At 40.4% G+C, this 18,099-nt stretch overlaps 1 protein-coding gene across 1 annotated transcript; it reads right to left on the bottom strand.

The window, feature by feature from the left end:
• Positions 1-466: 466 nt before the first annotated feature.
• On the bottom strand, positions 467-17,596 carry LOC119423412 (vesicular glutamate transporter 1). Its single transcript, XM_037690798.1, has 13 exons — positions 17,159-17,596; positions 11,512-11,764; positions 8,473-8,591; positions 8,275-8,389; positions 8,093-8,180; positions 7,723-7,809; positions 5,946-6,082; positions 5,239-5,388; positions 4,999-5,131; positions 4,206-4,316; positions 3,974-4,101; positions 1,401-1,470; positions 467-1,214 (listed from the first exon to the last, which is right to left on the bottom strand). The coding sequence occupies exons 1-13, from the start codon at positions 17,218-17,220 to the stop codon at positions 937-939; spliced, it is 1,731 nt and encodes a 576-aa protein (XP_037546726.1). The 5' UTR covers positions 17,221-17,596; the 3' UTR covers positions 467-936.
• Between the last annotated feature and the right edge of the window lie 503 nt (positions 17,597-18,099).

Below are 18,099 nucleotides of genomic sequence, written 5' to 3'. Positions count from 1 at the left end.
CCAAGCTCTGGGTTGTGGTCCGCTTGTCTCTTCGGTTTGCGTTTCTACTTGTCTCTTTAAATTGAGTTTGCTCTGACCATTGTCTACTGCAGGTAAAACACTGACTACTCAAACCTAATCTGCACAACCCCACTCAAAAAAGTTGATCCATTTTTTTCCCCTTAATAATAAAACACACAATAAACATAAAATATAGAACAAAAATTCAAATCATGGATTTTGAAATAACAATCTTAAGGAATCCTGTTGTTTTTTTTTTTTAAACATAATTTTTCCATTTATCTCATCGAAAGATGCATGCAGAAACATTTGCAGCTGTTCAATTACTTATTCAGCAAATAATTAAATCAGCACTGCAGAACAAAACATTTTTGTTGCATTGGCACAGTGTTGTTTTCTATATGTGTGCAGGTTAAGGACACAAATTAACACTGTCATTACAGGGTATCCTTTCTGTTTAACTCAAGTTCAGCTGCTTACTCTTCTGCAAGTTGTAGAAACTTTATATCTAATATTAAAGGAGCGTGATCTGTGGAATTAAAATTTTCCAAATTGTTACCGATTCAGCTATAAATGATAGACATGCAAGTAAATACCAAGTTGTGACTGTTAGCATAGCAATGTATACAACTATAAGTGCCAAAAGTACATCCTGTCGCCAGAAACATTTGCCAGAAGGCTTCTGATTCCTAAAACAATCACTGTACACAACTGCAATCACACACAAACACGTTTTACATGAACTAATGTACTCATACCAGCTGTCTGTTTGAAATCAGTTCATTTGTGTTAATACAGTCACATTTACCGAGAATCCTCTCATTTTGTCCTCCATTTTGAATTCACACTTCCCAAGTTCCTTCAAAGTGAGATCGCACACTTTTTCTGTGCAGCCTGTGTCTCTTTACAGGAACGTAGGTGAAGAATCGTCTGGTTCTATGTTAACTCTCGGTCGCCCTCGCCTCCATAAAGATAATTATTCGTCCCAGATGGTTGGACGTACTCCTCGGTTTTATCCCAGTCTGAGACCCAACCTCCTCCAGCTCCGTTGGGATCCGATGCCTGGTTCATGGCGCCGTATCCGGCCCCGCCGCTCGTACGATAGAGTTCCTCCGTCTCATTGGCGAGCTCGTCCTCATCCAGGATGCCGCATTTCTCCGCGTTGAGCTCCTCCGGCTCGGCCCAGGTTTGTTTTTCCCCAGAAGCAAAGATGCCTGCAGCGCATGTAAAAAAAAACAAAAAATCAATCAGGTATTCATTCAATAACGGGATTCAGTTATGTCCTTAAATAGTCCTGAAAACAAGTGTGCAGCACGTGTTTTCCTGAAGTGATTCCAGTGAAAACAACACAAAGTTGAACACGTTGTTGATCTTAAGTAGAAAAGAATGAGATTACAAACCGTAGAATATAACTCCCCCATAATGAACGAGTGAGGCAATGAGAAACACGCCCTGCCACTCCTCTCGTGTCTATTGAACACAGACAAGAAACAACACAACAGTTATATAAGCTTCAAGCATGAATGTTCTCAAAGTGACAGTGTAAAGTGCAGATTTAGGTTTCATGTTTTGTGCATAAACTTCGTTTTTTTTTATGATTTTACGTAAATTCCTCCAAACCGAAACACTCTCCCTGCTCTGAATAAATAAACTGATATTTGTTTCTTGTGCGGCAAAGCGTCTTGACATTTTAAAATGCTAAATACACTCCCTGGCCAAAAGAAGCTAAACACCCAGAGCGTCAAAAAGAACATGAAACTGCACAGGTCAAAAAGTCACGTGATCTAAAAACAAACAACAATTTGGTGCAGAGACATAAATCTGTCCTGTCCTCTTCTGCAGCAAGTGAGCCCAAAGCTGTTGTAACTGGGCCTTGGTCAGATGTTTGAGCTGATAGCGCACGCTTGATTAGGGAAAGATCCGAGGACCTTTCTGGCTACAAGAGTACTGCAACATGATCAGAGTCAGAGTTTCTTTATTTGGCGTTCCACCACATGCGGTACATGTGATGGAACAAAATTGTGTACACAGGGTCCCAGTTACATCCAACCATAAAAATGTAAAAGAAAAACAGTAATAAGATCTAAGATATGAACTAAGAAAACCGTTAACTAAAAATACGCTAAGCACTAGTCGCATAAAAACAATACGCCGAACAGCGGCACGAACATGAGTCTGTGTGAGCAGATGAGTACGAATGAACACAAACATGAAACAGATCAGCAGCAACATGAAACAGATCAGCAGCAACATGATGTGATTTTTCACAGTGATTATTCTGATTAGAGATTCATGAGTCTAACAGCTTCAGGGTAGAAGCTGTTCCTCAGTCTAGTGGTTCTACACTTAATGCTCCTCAACCTCCTTCCTGAGGAGAGCGGGGCAAAAAGTGTGTGCTGGATGAGTGGGGTCCTTCATGATGCAGGCGGCTCTCTGGATGCAAGTGGTCCATAGACGCATGTGATGTGTATTAACAGGCATTGTTTTAAAAGATGATATTGGGGCTGTCTCGGGAGGGGTAAGACATTGCTGAATGCCACTGAGGTAAGCTTTGTGCCATCAAAGTTTCCTGGCCCCGAGTCAGACCCTATGGTTCTCCACACCGTGGTGCCAGAAGTATCACTGGTGTCTTTCCACAACATTGACTGTAGTGGTCCTCAGTACTGTTGTGCATGGTAAAGCAGATTCAGTGGTAAACCTGCTGAATGCCTCTTGTCATCTGTCCACATCTGCTAGTTACAGCACCATTTCAAATGAAGCCTTCGCTGCTCTGGTGTTAAAGGCAGCTGACACACGGAACAATGAACCCGTCATCCTACAGATGCCTATAGGAGGCGACATGTAAAGAGCTCAATATCTGTGTACACATGCCACATGTTCTGTAACTCTTCTAACACAACATGACCATCTTCTCTCATTGTGGCTTATCTTGGGTGATCAGAGCCTTAACAACACGTGTGGTTGACCTCACATACACCTTGGTTCCACCACTGGGAAACTGATATCTGTACACCCTCAGATACAAACACACAACACAAACTATGACAAGCCTTGGTATTTCTGTCTAATGCAGGGGTGGGCAACATTTATTTCCTGAGGGCCGAATGAAGATATTTAAAGCGTTCCATAGAACTGAGAATTAGCAAATACATTTTTTTTAACATCGTTATTGTGGAAGACTTTAGTCAGACTTTTTGTATTGTAGCACAGTTAGCATGCTTGATAAAAATATCTCCTTCATACTCTTTAGGAAGATAAGATGTGCTTTTTTGTAAACTGGCTCTTTTAACGATATATTTGTTAGCTTAAATATGAAAAAATAAAAAAAGTTTGCTTTTTGGTACCTTTAAGGTTCAGTCTATTTCTGGAAACACAACTCCTTAAAATAAAGTTTTTGCCTATCTTAAACTACATTTTGATGTATTTGTCCAAGATGTTTAATTTAAACTTCCTTAGGTTTTATTGACAAAATGCTGTTTTTATCATCTTATTTAGAAGTTGTTTTTAATTAAGAATTTGGGCGCCAGATGGAGATTGTCCAATGGCCACTTTTGGCCCTCAGTCCATATGTTGCCAAGCCAACATCTGGTCTAATGCCTCTACAAGACTGATGACTTTCACTCCCCATGTTGTCACTGAACTGTCAGATGCTCCAGCAACTGCCTGATAACACTACAGATGCACATGTGATCACATCAACTCCTTCTGGTGTCTGTTCTCGTCGCATTAGTTTATTGCATAAATCTAATTATTCTAGCACCCATCACTGGTCTGCATGTGGACTAAATTATATCCAAACTGGACCATTTATTCAGGGTGCCCAACATTTTTTTCTCAGTGAAAGTATTTTCTTGCTCACACACGATCATGATGGCAAAACACATTTTTGGACACAATAATAATAAACGAAAAGATGCCTATTTTATACATTTATAAGATTTTGAGCGTACAAAGATTCAGAACTAGTTCTTACCTTATTTTTTGTCATTGCACCAACTATAAGAGGGCAAACCATGCCGGACAGAGTTCCCACGCCGTTGGAGATACCCATGAGGATGCTAGCATACCGAGGAGCAATATCCAGGTGGTTCACGTTGAAACCTTATGAGGGTTAGAAAAACATTTGCCATCGTCAGAATAAATAACTATGAACAAAAGCCCCAGAATTGTTAAAGTTTTGTTGTAAAGAGCCTGCTGTGTTTCACCTGAAATAGCAAAACCAGAGAAACCCACAGCCAGGACCAGAAACGTGATGGCAACACCTTTTGTATGTGAGAAGCCAACTACCAGCAGGAGGGTCGCCTCCATCCCAAACCCTGGTTCAGATGAAGGTACACAATGAAACAAACAACGGCCTCAACGTGTCAGGTTTCAGAGCAAAATGTTCATTTTCTGCAAAAAAAGCAACTTATTTTTCAGTTGAACAAAATGTTAACTGCAGTTATTTCAAGTCGCTACGTGATAAGTGTGAGCTTCTCTATTTCACATGGATTTTATTATTGTTCAGTAGTTCAGAAATAGCAGAAGGAGTCAGAGCTTCACACTTAGTCATCATTTGCTTATCTGACGTGTGGTGTTTTCACAGCAACTACTGCACAGAGCTAACACTGCAATTACGTAGATTCATATGACTGAACTGAACTGGGACTGAAAAGTGTATCCTTTGAAAAACTAACCATTAAAGTTTTATCTTACTCCAAATTGTAAGTAATCTGGACCATTGCACATCAAGACAAAAGCAGCGAAGCAATAATTAAAAAAAACTTCCCGTTTGAGAAAGAAACAGGTTCAGAGATGGGCCGATGCTTCTTAGCTGGTTGAAAGTAGATAAATTCTACTTATATCTAGAAGTAGTTTTCCATTTGGGTACGCAATAATCTTACAAAGGTTAGACTTTCTGAAAGTAAAACACCTTTTCTTAATGTCCGCATCTGCACCAAATGCATGAATTTCTGCACATTTAAATTTTACAAAATTGGAATTTTGTTTCATTCTTACCTCCACAGTTCATAAGTTTTCGAACATTGGTGGTGGTCATAATCTGGTTTGAGCGCAAATAGTCAGCGATTTGGCCTCCGATGGGAACGATGATGGTCATGACCAGATGGGGCAGAGCTGAAAGTATTCCAACCTAGACGTGTGTGTGTGTGTGACAGAAGATCCATCATCACCAGAACGAATATGAAGGCGAGCTTGTGTAAATTATTTTCTGGTAACTAGCGTCGTGCACAAAGTTACCTTGCTAATCTCAAACCCAAACACCTCCTCAAAGTACGCCGGCTGGCTGATGAGAAGCAGGTAGAAAGTCCAGCTTCTGCAGAAATTGGCTACAATGATGGCGTAGACTGGCATGGAGGTGAAGAAGGCCTTCCACGGAGTGTTAAATTTCTGCAAAACAAAAGCATTTAAATGATAATGTGAGAGCTGAGTCAGCATTTACAAATGTTTTCTACACATAAAAACAATGAGATCGCTCCAGTACTTTCCAAAGCTACTTGCTCTGTTTTTGCCTTCTTTTGTTTCTTTTAGCTACTTTCTGCTACGTTCAGTGTTTTAGAAGCATTCTACTTTTAGCTTCTAGCTAGCTTTCAGATGTTTGCCAGTCCTTGCTACTTTTAGAAAACATTTTTTCTTCTTTTAACTTACATTTTTATTTGTGGCTAGCCTTTTGTCACACCTGTTGCTTTTAGCTTCTAGTTATCATTTTGGTTTTATTTTTTTAATAAGCTTTTTGCTATGCTTTTGTTACAGTTAGCTTTTAGCTAGCACTTTACTACTTTTAACAGGGGCTTTGCTACTTTTTCATTAGCACTTCTTTTAGCTTTTAGCTATTGCTTTGGATAGTTGGTGTAAAGCCATTTAGCATTTAGTAGTCACTGTTAATTTTCAAAGAAAATGCAGTTTCAGTCTTTTGCACATTGAACTAAATAATAAGCTGCACCGACCGATATTGAATGTTGGGCCGACTCGCCGATGCTCTCCTCAATATATTTTCTCTCCTCCTCAGTGATGGTGGGATGAGCTGCTGGACTCTCGTAAGAAACCAGGATCCAGAAGCAGTACCAGAGGACACCAAAACTTCCTGGTGTAAAAGAAAAGAAGAGCTGTGTAAGAGTTCAAACTAATGGCAACGTCAACAAGAAACAACCTCAAAGCAGAAGCTGTAATGCAGAAGTGGAAAAAAGTTGAATGTTCTATATATTTCTTTATAAATACACAACAATGTGGCGTAAAATGACAAAGGACTTTCATGCACGGTGGAGCAGAGGTTTGAACTGTTGCCTCACAGCGAGAAGGTTGCTGGTTCACCTCCTGGCCTTCAGTTGACATTTTCTACCTGAGCACAGGTGGGTTTTCTCTGAGTACTCCTGTTTCCTCCCACAGACCAAAAACGTGCACCTTCGGTTAATCTGTAACTCTAAATTGTCCCTATTGAGAGTGTTGTTTGTCTCCACGTGTCCCTGTGATGGACTTGCGACCTGTTCAGCTCTTGTTTAAAGATAGACACCAGCTCCTCGTGACCCAACAGTAAAAGAAATGGATGGATTTTTATGCAGGTCCAATAAAAATGTTGGTTGGTAAACTACTGATCCTTGAAATAAATTCATACTTGTGCTAAAATTACGTGAACTCATTGACAAGTTCCAGTGTTGACACAAAAACAAGCACACATGGCTCGGGTTGAATATATTTTTAAAAAAAGTTCCTTATGTTATATACTTTCTGACATTTTCTTTAAACCTTACAGCTACCATTTTAAAGTTATTTTTCAAAGTTTGCAGACTGAGATGCAGCAAAATGGTTTCAAACCATGATGCTTCAGGTTTTCCAGATAAGACAAGCTGGAAAACCTGAAGGTGATCGCATCATGGTTATTATCTCTTTAATAACCATGATATTAAGATATTATTATTATGGTTAAATGCTGTGTTGTCTCGTGTTAAAATACACATGTTGCTACTGATGCCTTGCTTGGATAATTAGGTACAATAAGTTACACGAGTACAGGTTTTTTTTAATTATTATTATTAAACTGGGTTATCTAAAATTACAGTGGAGCGGTGGCACAGAGGTTAGAGAAGGTGAGCATGTGATCAGAAGATTGCTGGTTCAACTTCCGGTACTGCCAACATCAAAATGTGGATGGGATAGGTGAAGCATCCACACCTGCCTCCACTTGCATTTGCCCCACGCTGGGCCCTTGAGCAAGGCCTTTAACCCCCACCATCTGCTCCCCCAGGCACCCTAGATGGCAGCTCTCTGCTCCACACAGAGCGCTGTGGTAGCTCAGTTCTCTGTGGTTGCATCAAAATAATTGCCAAGTCTTCATGCGACTGTGGCGACCCCTGACAAAGGGAGCAGCCGAAAGAAAAAAAAATCTAAAATTACAAAAAAACTTGTCTAAACCTCTTACCAAGTTCGCCTGCATATTATCTGTGAGGACTCATGTTCCTATTTACCAGTTGGGTTTTTCTATTCTTGCAGTTTCAGTATTAGTCAGCTTCTGCTGTTTCTCTGTAATGGGTGTGCTGGTACATCCATGCACATTTTAAAGCTTTAATTGTGCAAACAGTACTCTGCATCTTACAAAAACTGTAAATATGCAGTTTCAGGTAAACGAGGCCGTAAAATTCTGCAGCACTTTTACATTCACTCAGTTTGAATCAATTTAATGGAAGCCTCGAGGCAAGTCCGTGCATGTGAGGCTCAGCGGTGTTTTACCGTAGACGTAGAAGACAGACGACCATCCCGAATACTGGACCAGGATTCCAGCTAAAGGCATGGCGATCACAGCGCCTGCATAGGAACCTAGAAGAAGAAAAACGTCTGGTTCACATTTAGATGTCACATTCAAATAACATTTTTTTTATTTTTTCAGAGACGTACTCATACTAGAACCTGATTCTTTGGGTCATAAAGTGTGACTAAAATTAAGAAGCTGAAAGAATTAAACGTTTGACATTTATAGCTGGACTAAAGATACACTAAAAGCCACTTCCTTATCAAACAAACCATCTGAGCTCGTAGCCATATTAGGGAGCACAAGTTTTTCTAAGACAGTGAGAACCAGAGGAACTTATGCTGAACTCACCACAGAAGGCTGTTGTGGCCAGTCGACTTCTTTCAAGAGGAGGTGCCCATTTTGCCCAAATACCATGACAGGCCGGATATGAAACCCCCTGCAGATTGAATTGAAACCAAGAGATAAACTACTAAATGTGCTTTGTTTACTATTGGTAAACAGGATTCCAGCTAAAGAGAAAAACATGGCACCTCTACAAGTCCTTGGAATATCCTGACAAGGATCACACAGCCGAAGTGTATCCGTGCTGCTGTGGGGATCAGCATATTCAGGCAAGAGGTTGCCACTACAGCAAATCCAAAAACTCTGCGAGAGACAAGAAAGTGGAAGGGTTAGATCTTAAGAACGTGTGAAATCATCTTTAGGATTAAAAGAGAAGATTAACAGACCTGTTTGCTGCAAACTTTTGGCAGATGAACCCTCCTGGGATTTGGGTGACGATGTATCCCCAGAAGAAGGAGCCATGGATCATTCCCACCGTTTCTGGATTCCAGCTGAACTGTGCTTCCTGTCAGGAGAGAAACATAAAATGCCGAAACTACAACAAAATAAATGAAGTATTGTACCGACCTCTGAAATGCACACAGATTTTATTTAATGTAACAAAACACACACAGCTTCCAAAGCTGAACTGTGGGTGAAGGAAGTTAAAACAGGAAGGTGGTCCCACAGTGACGCCTACTGGAGAATCACCAGCATTTGGTTTGGATTATTTATCATTTATTTGACCAAAAAGGACCCATTGAGATAAACTAAACTAAACTAAACTAACTAAAGAGGGTTATGGTAGTTCAGTGGACTGTGGTTGTGTCAGGAAGGACATCTGGTGTAGAAATAATTGTCAGTTTTCATTGCAAGTTGGCTTGCTGTGGCAACCCCTGAGGAAGGGAGCAGCCGAAAGAGAAAAATATCAAATCATAAACTTCAGTCATTTGTGTTCAGTAAGTTTAACTCCCTTATTCTATGCATAAACGTGGCATTTGTGGGCTGCTTGCTGAGAACCCGTTGTTCATTTGTCAAACAAATCGGGAGAAATTCTGCCGATGATATCCTGAATCAGAGCTAGATTAGGCCTGTCGCGATAAACAATAAATCAATTAATCGCATGATAAATGAAAATTATCAACCTCATTTTCATTGATCGGCTTTATCGTTTCTTCACGTCTCTTTCTGCTGAAGACAATGGATGACAAAAGGCTCAACTCCGGTGCTCTTCACTGACCCCTCCCTTTCTCTTTAAAATCTGTTTTAACGATCCAAAATCACATTTTTGGATGGTTAAAATCAGCTACGCTGAGAAGCTAAGCTACAAGCTAAGCTAACAGGCCGACCTCAGGCAAAACACCTCCGTCTTGTCGAAGTTCCAAAATTCACGGTTGAAACCCGGGCCTTGGTGTAAAAAGTTGTTTTTCACTGCAAAAAGAAGCTGAGAACTTGTTTGCTGATTTTTTTATTCAAAGCTTTGTGTGACAAATGCTATGCTAAAGAGCTCAAACCACATCGCGTGGCAGCCATTTTGAGAACCGAAGAGAGACAACCCATGTCCTCCTCCCATTTTTCTTAGAGACACGCTGCTCGCTCCCTCTCTATCCATCCTTCGGTTCAAACCGCCTTATACTGCCATCCCGTGGTCAAAAAAGATACTACATGCAAAACAAATTAAACATTTTTTCTTAAATTTGACAACAATTATTAATTATTGTCAAATTTCTAACAATATTATTGTCTGTTGCAATAATTTCTGAGACAATTAATCGCCCAGCAACATTTGTTATCGTGACAGACCTAAGCTAGCTTGCTCTTTTCGTATTCCCCAGTTCCTGTTTGACCTTGATTTTGGATTTATCTTGTTTATAAACATAATTAAAATAGCTTCTCAATAACACTTTTGAGTTTTATTCAGTGAAATATAAAAGAGAAAGGGAAACAGAGTTTTCTTTATTTTTGCTCTCTATCTGGTTCATTCTGCATCTGGGTCCTTCACCTTCATCATAGCCTGTGACTCTATCAGTCATTGAATTGACTGAACTGAACTCATTTGTTAGAGCTGCTAGATTTACTCCCCACTATTATGTCAACATCAATAGGATAGCTTAGATGTTGTGAAGTGGTGTTCTGTGGAAAATTCTTAAATAATGAACATCTAACTTGTCTCTATGAACAACTTTAATGTGGAGAAAAGGAGTGTACCGTATTTTCCGGCGTATAAGTTGCAGGTTTTTTGCATAGCTGTGTCAGTCCTGCAACGTATATGACGAAGCGACTTATATGACGAAGCGACTTATATGACGAAGCGACTTATATGACGAAGCGACTTATATACTTTTTCCCATATTCATTACACAATTTTTGACTGACACTTTAAATTTCAAAGAACTGCAACAGCAAGTCCTCCCGTGCGCACACACTTCACTCAGCTGGGGCAGGTGGAGGAACACTGGAGAGCTAGCGGCTCTGGCCATGATGGATGGATGGATGGTGCCACTCTGCCCAGGCAAAATAAAGCAATTTTGACCATTAAAGTGCATTTAGTAAGGAAAAAAAACTGAGACACACCTTTGCTATAATGTCGAGCAAATAAATAATTGTTTTCTCATTAAACTTTGAAGAACTGCAACAGCGAGTCCTCCCCTGCACGCTCGCTTCACTCAGCTGGTACAGGTGGATGAACGCTGGAGAGCTAGCGGCTTCAACTGCGATGGATGGATGGATGGATGGATGGATGGATGGCACCGCCCAGGCGAAATGAAGCTGTTTTGACCATTAAATAAACGCATAATAAACGCGACGGGTCAGCGGTGACACATAATAAATACGACTTATACGCCGAAGCAACTTATACGCCAGGAAATACGGTAACTTTGACAGCATTGACAATAATAGCTAATCCCAGTGAGGTGAAGACCAAACCATTTGTCTTAGACAAGATTTTATAGTGGTTTGTGTGAGTGCTGTAAAACTGCCATTGGTTTTGTGTTACACCTTTGTTCAGGCAACAAGATTTAAATATTCCAATCAGAAGGGCTCAAATTATCTGCTGCTATTTGCCCTCGGACATGACTCGAACTGTATATTCATTCAGTCAACCTTTATTTATACAGGTTAATCCCATTGAGCCTCTGGGACTCATTTACAAGAGCGACCTTAAATTTGACCTTGTATGATTCTCACTAGATTTCTGTCTTCTTGTCTACTAATCAAATTGACACAAAGAACCTCTTTTCCTTCTATGCCCATATTCTAGCTCTCTGTCCTGACTTGTGCAAAGACGATCAAACTGAGGCATCCTTATTGAAAAATGCTTGAATCTCATTGGATGTTGTTAAAAACAAGTCTTTTGTGTTAAAATATCTGACCCAGGGAGTGGACAAACCACGATGGTGTTGTTGCAGTTAACTCTAAAGCACAGCACAGCTGCGTCCACTCACCACCAACACCTTCTTGTTGTCTCTGATGATGGTGTGGCTGTTCACCATGCTGACGATGGCCACGCCCAGGTTACATCTGATACCAAAGGAGATGCAGAAGCCAATACCAGAGAGGATGGCGATGATGTAGCGCCTGGGCAGGCCGAAGCACGTGCAGTCCACCACGGGCATCTCCTTCTCCTGCACCAGCTCCGGCCGGCCCTCCGCCGACAGCTCAATGGTTTCACCATTTTCCTGTTTCTTCTCGAGCGCTCTGAAAGGAAGCGTTTTGGAACAAATGAGTGAATTTAAAAAAACACTTTTCAAACCCCTCTATGTTTTCTTTCAATCAGACGGCGTGGCCTAATAAAAATGCACAGATTTGACGTCACACTGTCTGTCTTGCTGTCAGTTAGACTGGAAACGCTGAACTTAACCAGCGCCACTCAACACAGGTCTTATTTATAGGGGCTTGCTGAGAGAAGCTTTGACATGTTCTTCAGTTGTTCATTTAATGTGGATTTTATTAGTTTTGTCAGAATTGGCCAACACTGAGAAAAAGTGATCACAGAATCCTGTTTATCTCTGCTTGCTGGGCCACGCAGAGAATCCTTGAGCTCTGCCTCCTGTTTAATAAACATCAGAAGTGTGTCTGAACAGCCATGTATTAAACATGCTCCGTGCAGAGCTCTCAGATCAGACTGGATCAGAGCAGCTTCAAGGTCCGAAGTGACAAATCAAATAGAAGTCCAGTTCACTGCATTGGAACTTTTCATATCTTCATATTCGTGTGAAATAAATAAATATGGATTTGAAAATGTAGACAAGTTCTATATTTTCACATCAATAAAGGGTATTTATGTGTGTAAAATTACACGCTGCATGTGATCTTCTAGGTCCCAACCATTTATATAACCTAGCTACAGCTAACGTTTAAGTTAAACTAGAACATTTCCACAGCTGTGGGAGGTAAGGGCGTGGCGGGTGCTGCAGCACCCCATGTTGTATGTGAGAGGACACATGTTCAAATACATAGTTGAAGAAATATTGGGGGAAATGAGTAAAAACAAAGTATGTTAGTTCAGCATATAAAGTCCAATGTTTTGGTGAGTTTTGTACACAAGTTACAATTTTTTTTTAATACAATTATTTATTAATGTCCATATTTAGACAGTGTGCACTGCATATATTTAGTTTGAAGATATTCATTTGGGTGCTGAGGGTCATAATAATTTGCACATGCTTACAGAAACACCGTATTTAAACTCGAAGGGGACTGCTACTGCTCAAATTTCTAAAACCCCGTGGTAATCTGAGATTTTAATCTAGACTATTACAAGTTTATTATAATTTCATGTAGACATTGAATAAGAAGTGTAAAGGGAAGCAAGTCAAAAACAAAACGTTAAATCTGCTGGAAGTGGTTCATTGAGATCACCGCCGCACACCCAGACAGACAGAAGCAGACTAAAAAATAAACCTCTGCAGTCTCTGCTTGAAAACAACATTTACTGTATATAAAAATATACTAGAGCCATAAGTGGTTTAGAAACATCTGGACTTCACATGTGTCAATGCTTGTGTTTTTAATGCTGAAGGTAGAAAATAATTTCCACTTTTGAAAGAGCAAGTCTAGAAGTCTGAGGTTATATGGTGGAATGTGACGAAATTAAATAAATAAATACATAAGAATTAAATGCATCATTTAATTATTCAATGCATAATTAAATCATTAATTATACAATTAAATTATTAAATACACAATTAATTAAATGTCCCTTGAAATAAATAAATGTACCTTTTAAAAAAAATTTCTTCACATTCTACCCTCTATATGATATCAGTGAGAATATGGATGGCCTCTGAGGGGATTTGAAAGTAATTCATGAGAGATACATTTGATGAAAGAAGACAAAATACCTTGATTTTCATGTATAAATTGTAAAAGACGAGATATAAGGAGTTTGTTAGCAAAACTTTTGGACAGCCTAGCTCAAAGGTTGGTGCAGCGTTGGTTTTTCAAAGCTGAGGGAGGAGATAAAAATTAAAGAATTATATTCAAAAATGGAAAATAATGAGAGAATAATGTGCACTGGCACCTTTAACAAAGGAATTTAATTTATTGGCATCCCACATCACCCAATTTTTTTTAAAATGAAAGCATTCATATAGCAATATTTGTGTCATTCTTTTGTCTGTGCATCCATATAAGTGACCCTGACTGAAACATGAAGTTACAGAACGACGTGTTCCTGTCCACAGCCTGTGTGGGGCGTCCATCCAAACCTTTGACAGTAAGCTGACTGGAAAAGAAAGACTACATAAATATAAAACATCCTCTCTTAGTTACTCTGAGTGTGCTCAGAGGGGCTTCAGTCTCCAACGGTGATCAAGTATTAATGATCCTGAAGGGTAAATTATTTATAGGCTCTCTCTGACTCGCAGTCTATTTTGGTCTGGGTGGGCCGCTCTTCCTGTCTCCTCCTCATCTACACTTTGCCTTTTACCGGCAGCTCCCCTCACTCCCCCCACACAATGTTCACATTTGTTTTCTTCTCCAACAACAATTCATAGTTTCTAGAAAACGTTCCTGTTTTATGCTTTTTTTAATATAATTAGGTTGCAAATCTGTTGCAGTGACTGTTCGTGTGGTAAGAAAAACCTAACCTCTTGTTATAATTACAATTGAAGGAAGAGGTCTAAATAAAGCAATTTTACATTACAGCCTTGATGATTTTTAAGAATGCTGACTCCTCGACTTAGAAGAACTGTTTTTTTGTTTGTTTTGTTTCGAGGTTAATCTTTTGATTTATACGTCAAAGACAAATGAGCCGCAACAGTCAGAGTTGGTTTTGCAGCTTCCAGTAATTAATTGGATAAGAAAGTCAAATATCTTCTGGTAATTGTTTGAAAGGATTAAATCATCCCGTAGAGGAACACAAACACACCGTGAGAAATTCAATGTTTCATTTTCCTAACCATGCCAGCTGGTTCCACTAAACCTGGTTGTTTGAATGTAAAAAGCACCTTTGTCCTCACCCAACGGTTCATAAAAATCATTTAAAAGACACGACAGTCTCCAAAAGAGACATCAAGTGCAAAACTTACGCATTCTATTAAAAACACAAACCTCTGATCTTGGATTAAAGTATATCTGAAAGTACTGGAAGCTCCTCAGGACGATAGTTATTATCGCCCACCACTGAGGGACACAATATTTTTGCCTGTGTTTATGTGTGTGTGTGTGTGTGTTTCTGTTCCATTGGCAAAACATATTGGGAACCATGGACTGATTTTAACCAAACTCTTGGGAATTCATGGGCGCACAACCACATTCAATAACCTCATTAAAGATGGACGCCACGGCCGACTGATCTTAGCAAAGGCAACGATAGCTATACCTCAGTGAATTTTACAGATGTTGAGTTAAAGTTTGTTGTGGTAGTATCTGAGAGTCATTACCAACACAAGCTCAAAGTGCTAACAGATCATGTAAGATATCATTCTGTGGTGTGAGATAACATTTTCAAAGTTTGCTCAAAACAGCTACAAAGCCATCATTTCTCAACACGAGGGGTTCAGTCTAAACGTTAAAAAGTTAACAAAGTGGTAAACAAGCGGCTTTATTAACTAATTACTGCTTGGATACAACAATAGCTGCTTATTCTGACAGGTAAAGTTGATCGTAAGTACATAATTTACTTTTTTTTCTTCTTGTTCTCGGTGAAGGCGGACGCGTTTCCTCCTGCTCCTTCCCCTGCTTCTGCTATTTGTCCTGTGGACCTTTAACCCACCTCTGGCCTCCCTCCTTTTGTTCCTAGGTTGGATGTGAGGTGCCAGGCAGCTGCGATGCGCTCTTGGGCGGCCTCTGCTGGGAGCCCACCCCCCTCACCCACTCCACATGCAGCTTATTGTGTCATCTTTATGTTGCTTTTTTTATTTGTGCTGAGGTTTTTTGCAACCTCACACAGTGTCCTGTTAGAGATACAGTGTGATATATATATATTTGCCTCTTCTTTCCCTCATGTTGCCTTTTCCTTATCTAATGAAAAAAAAGGCAGCGCCTCTCATGAGGCTGCAGCCTCAGGCGCTCCCGTCTCCCCATGTCTATGTGGTTGTTTGTGTTTCTTGGACGGGTAGTACTGAAATGTAATTTTGTTGTGCTTCGGTGTAATGACAATAAAGGCTGATTCTGATAATTTATCTTTAAAATAGTGTGTAATTTACACAACGCACACATTTAAATATTTAGAGAGCATTTTAGAAAACATATAAAATGTCCATCTTGCAAGCTGCGACAATATTGCTCTTGAAAATGTCCAATAGACCAAACATAAATGGGTTTACACCAAAAATCCTCTCTGAAAGGTTCATACTCCACCAGGCATTTAGTCCTAAACATCAGGAATTTGATCCAAGACAATTCCCTGGATTTGACTTTTGTGTCTGAGCGACAGTTTGTTGGTTTTGATAATCATTAGGTGTTCCTGGTGAAAAGTGAACTACCTGCTGTGAGCTGGAACAGCAACTTTCAGACATTTCTGACTATTCCAAGCAGATCCATGCCCTCCCACGTGAAGCGCCCACCCTCCTGCTCTTCTAAATGTTGCATGCAGAGGACAGGAACTGGTGGAACATCACGCACAGCAGCATCAGCCGAGGGAACACCTCAGAGCACGTGCACTCAACGAAAAATGACAGCTTACAGCTTTCTGCCATGAGGCCGAGTAGACTAATCCTGGCAGAGGGGGAGAGGGGGAGGAACTTGGTGACGAGTTACCCGGCTACTTATGGAGGGGGAAGAGATGGCCCAGGTGAACATCCTGCAGGGATTTACGCAGGCCGACAGCTTGAAGAGGAGAGAGGCTATTTGTGGAGAGGATTTAAGTGTTCAGACCGTGCATCAAATCCCAACAGAGAGAAAGGGGGAGTCCATCAATACGTCCTTGTTCTCAGATCACTTGCTCCTCACTGACTCCTGGAGTGGGCCACACTTTCTGTTTTTGCTCCTCTCAGTCAACAAGGCGAACTGCTGAGCAATAAACTCTTTAGACAACTAATTTTGAGCCACTGAGTTCATTGCTCTTCACTTAAGATTCATGTAACTGTGCAAGAATTATTAGTTTTTTTTTAAATATTAAGACTCCACTAGATTGAAAGCCCAGTAATAACACCTCACTTGCTTTACAGTAACTTTTTGAAAAAGCAGGATTTTTTTAGAAAACGACAGTAAGTTTGAAGGTTAAAACTGAAACATAACGCTAGACACACACACACACACACACACACACACACACAGAGCCAACAAAGACTTCTCTAGCTCAGTAATATAAAGCAACAGCAGAAAACTGATCCAATTATTGATCCAGGCTTCATCTTACACTGATCGGACAGATTATTCCAGAAATGTCATTTAATTTGATCTTTTGTCCCCAGGAAGCAACTGGGGGTAAATGTATCTTTACTGAAGATTTCAAATGTTTAGTTTTATTGGTTTTGTGTGCTCTTAAGTCTTACCCTTACACCTTCTAAGACGGTTCTTTTATTGTTTGTCTGGTTTTATAAACCCAGATGTGGCAGATTACCCTGAGCCTCAGAACATCTTGATCTTCTAACAGATAATCCAAATTCATTTTACTCCATTCAACACAACATGGGATGTACATACCCGTAGATTTTCCCGAGAGTCTTGGCTGCCACGGCCTTAAACCTGTCCGGCCGGATCTCCATCCTCACGGCTCCAGAACCGGACCAAAGTGGACTCTTTGCGCGCCCCTGTCCGAGCGCACAGCCTTCTCCTCTGCTTCGTCTTTTTCTTTTTACTCACATAAAAAAAACAGTTACCTGGTTCCGACTTGCAGTTACTTTCAGCTAATTGTTATAAACCGAATTAACATTTTCAGTCCCACTTTACCAGAACCGTCCAGGTCCAGATGAACTTCCTCCGCTGCGTAAAAACTGATAAAACGCGCTGTGCGTAACTTTGGTCCGAGCGGTGCCTCTGGAGTCTCTGGCCCTGGTCCTGAAAAGAGATTACGGCTGCCGGCTCGCTAATCTCCCGGTGTGTGGAGTGGAAGCGTGTCACTTCCTTTCCACGCAGTCCAGCACGCGCTGTTTTAAGCGCAGAGGTCTATTCTGGGAGCAGAGTGAAGATGTCCGATGGAAGAAGCATGTGAACACATTTGCATGATCATGATTATCATATGTGCCAGGATTGGGTTGAATAAGAACTTTAAACGCGCAGTAAACTGTGTCCTGGGGTGGGGGTGGGGGTGGGGGCGACAGACAATGAAAGATGTCGACGTTAGCATTAATAATTTAAAGTTCTTCATGATCTAAGATTTAGAGTTATATTGCTTTAAAAAAGTACATTCTGGTTCAACTAAATTTTTGACGTGTCCCACACATGGTACTTTAATGAATAATGCCTAAACAGTTAAAAATTAAAGCATTCACAGCACTTAACACAATTAAGACTGTGTACGTAAACAGTTGGCTTCAATTCTAAATTCATTATTCTACCATCTTTTTTATTAAAAAGCCTCAGGCGGCTGAGGTGAGCTGGACTGGGAAGCTCAGTCCTCACCTCCTTCTACAGGTGTGCAGTGG

This window comes from Nematolebias whitei, chromosome 17 (genome assembly GCF_014905685.2).
Source record: "Nematolebias whitei isolate Nwh7 chromosome 17, NemWhi1, whole genome shotgun sequence".
In the NCBI taxonomy this organism is placed as follows: Eukaryota; Metazoa; Chordata; class Actinopteri; order Cyprinodontiformes; family Rivulidae; genus Nematolebias; species Nematolebias whitei.
Note: the sequence above shows the minus strand (reverse complement) of the source record. Positions and strands in the feature narration are given on the sequence as shown.

Excerpts from the sequence above, each read along its gene's own strand:
- LOC119423412 (XM_037690798.1), bottom strand. The coding sequence starts at position 17,220 with ATGGAGATCCGGCCGGACAGGTTTAAGGCCGTGGCAGCCAAGACTCTC. Across the intron at positions 11,765-17,158 it reads ACTCTCGGGAAAATCTACGG|AGCGCTCGAGAAGAAACAGG; the intron begins GTATGTACATCC and ends GCTTCCTTTCAG. Across the intron at positions 7,810-8,092 it reads GGCCACAACAGCCTTCTGTG|GTTCCTATGCAGGCGCTGTG; the intron begins GTGAGTTCAGCA and ends TTCTTCTTCTAG.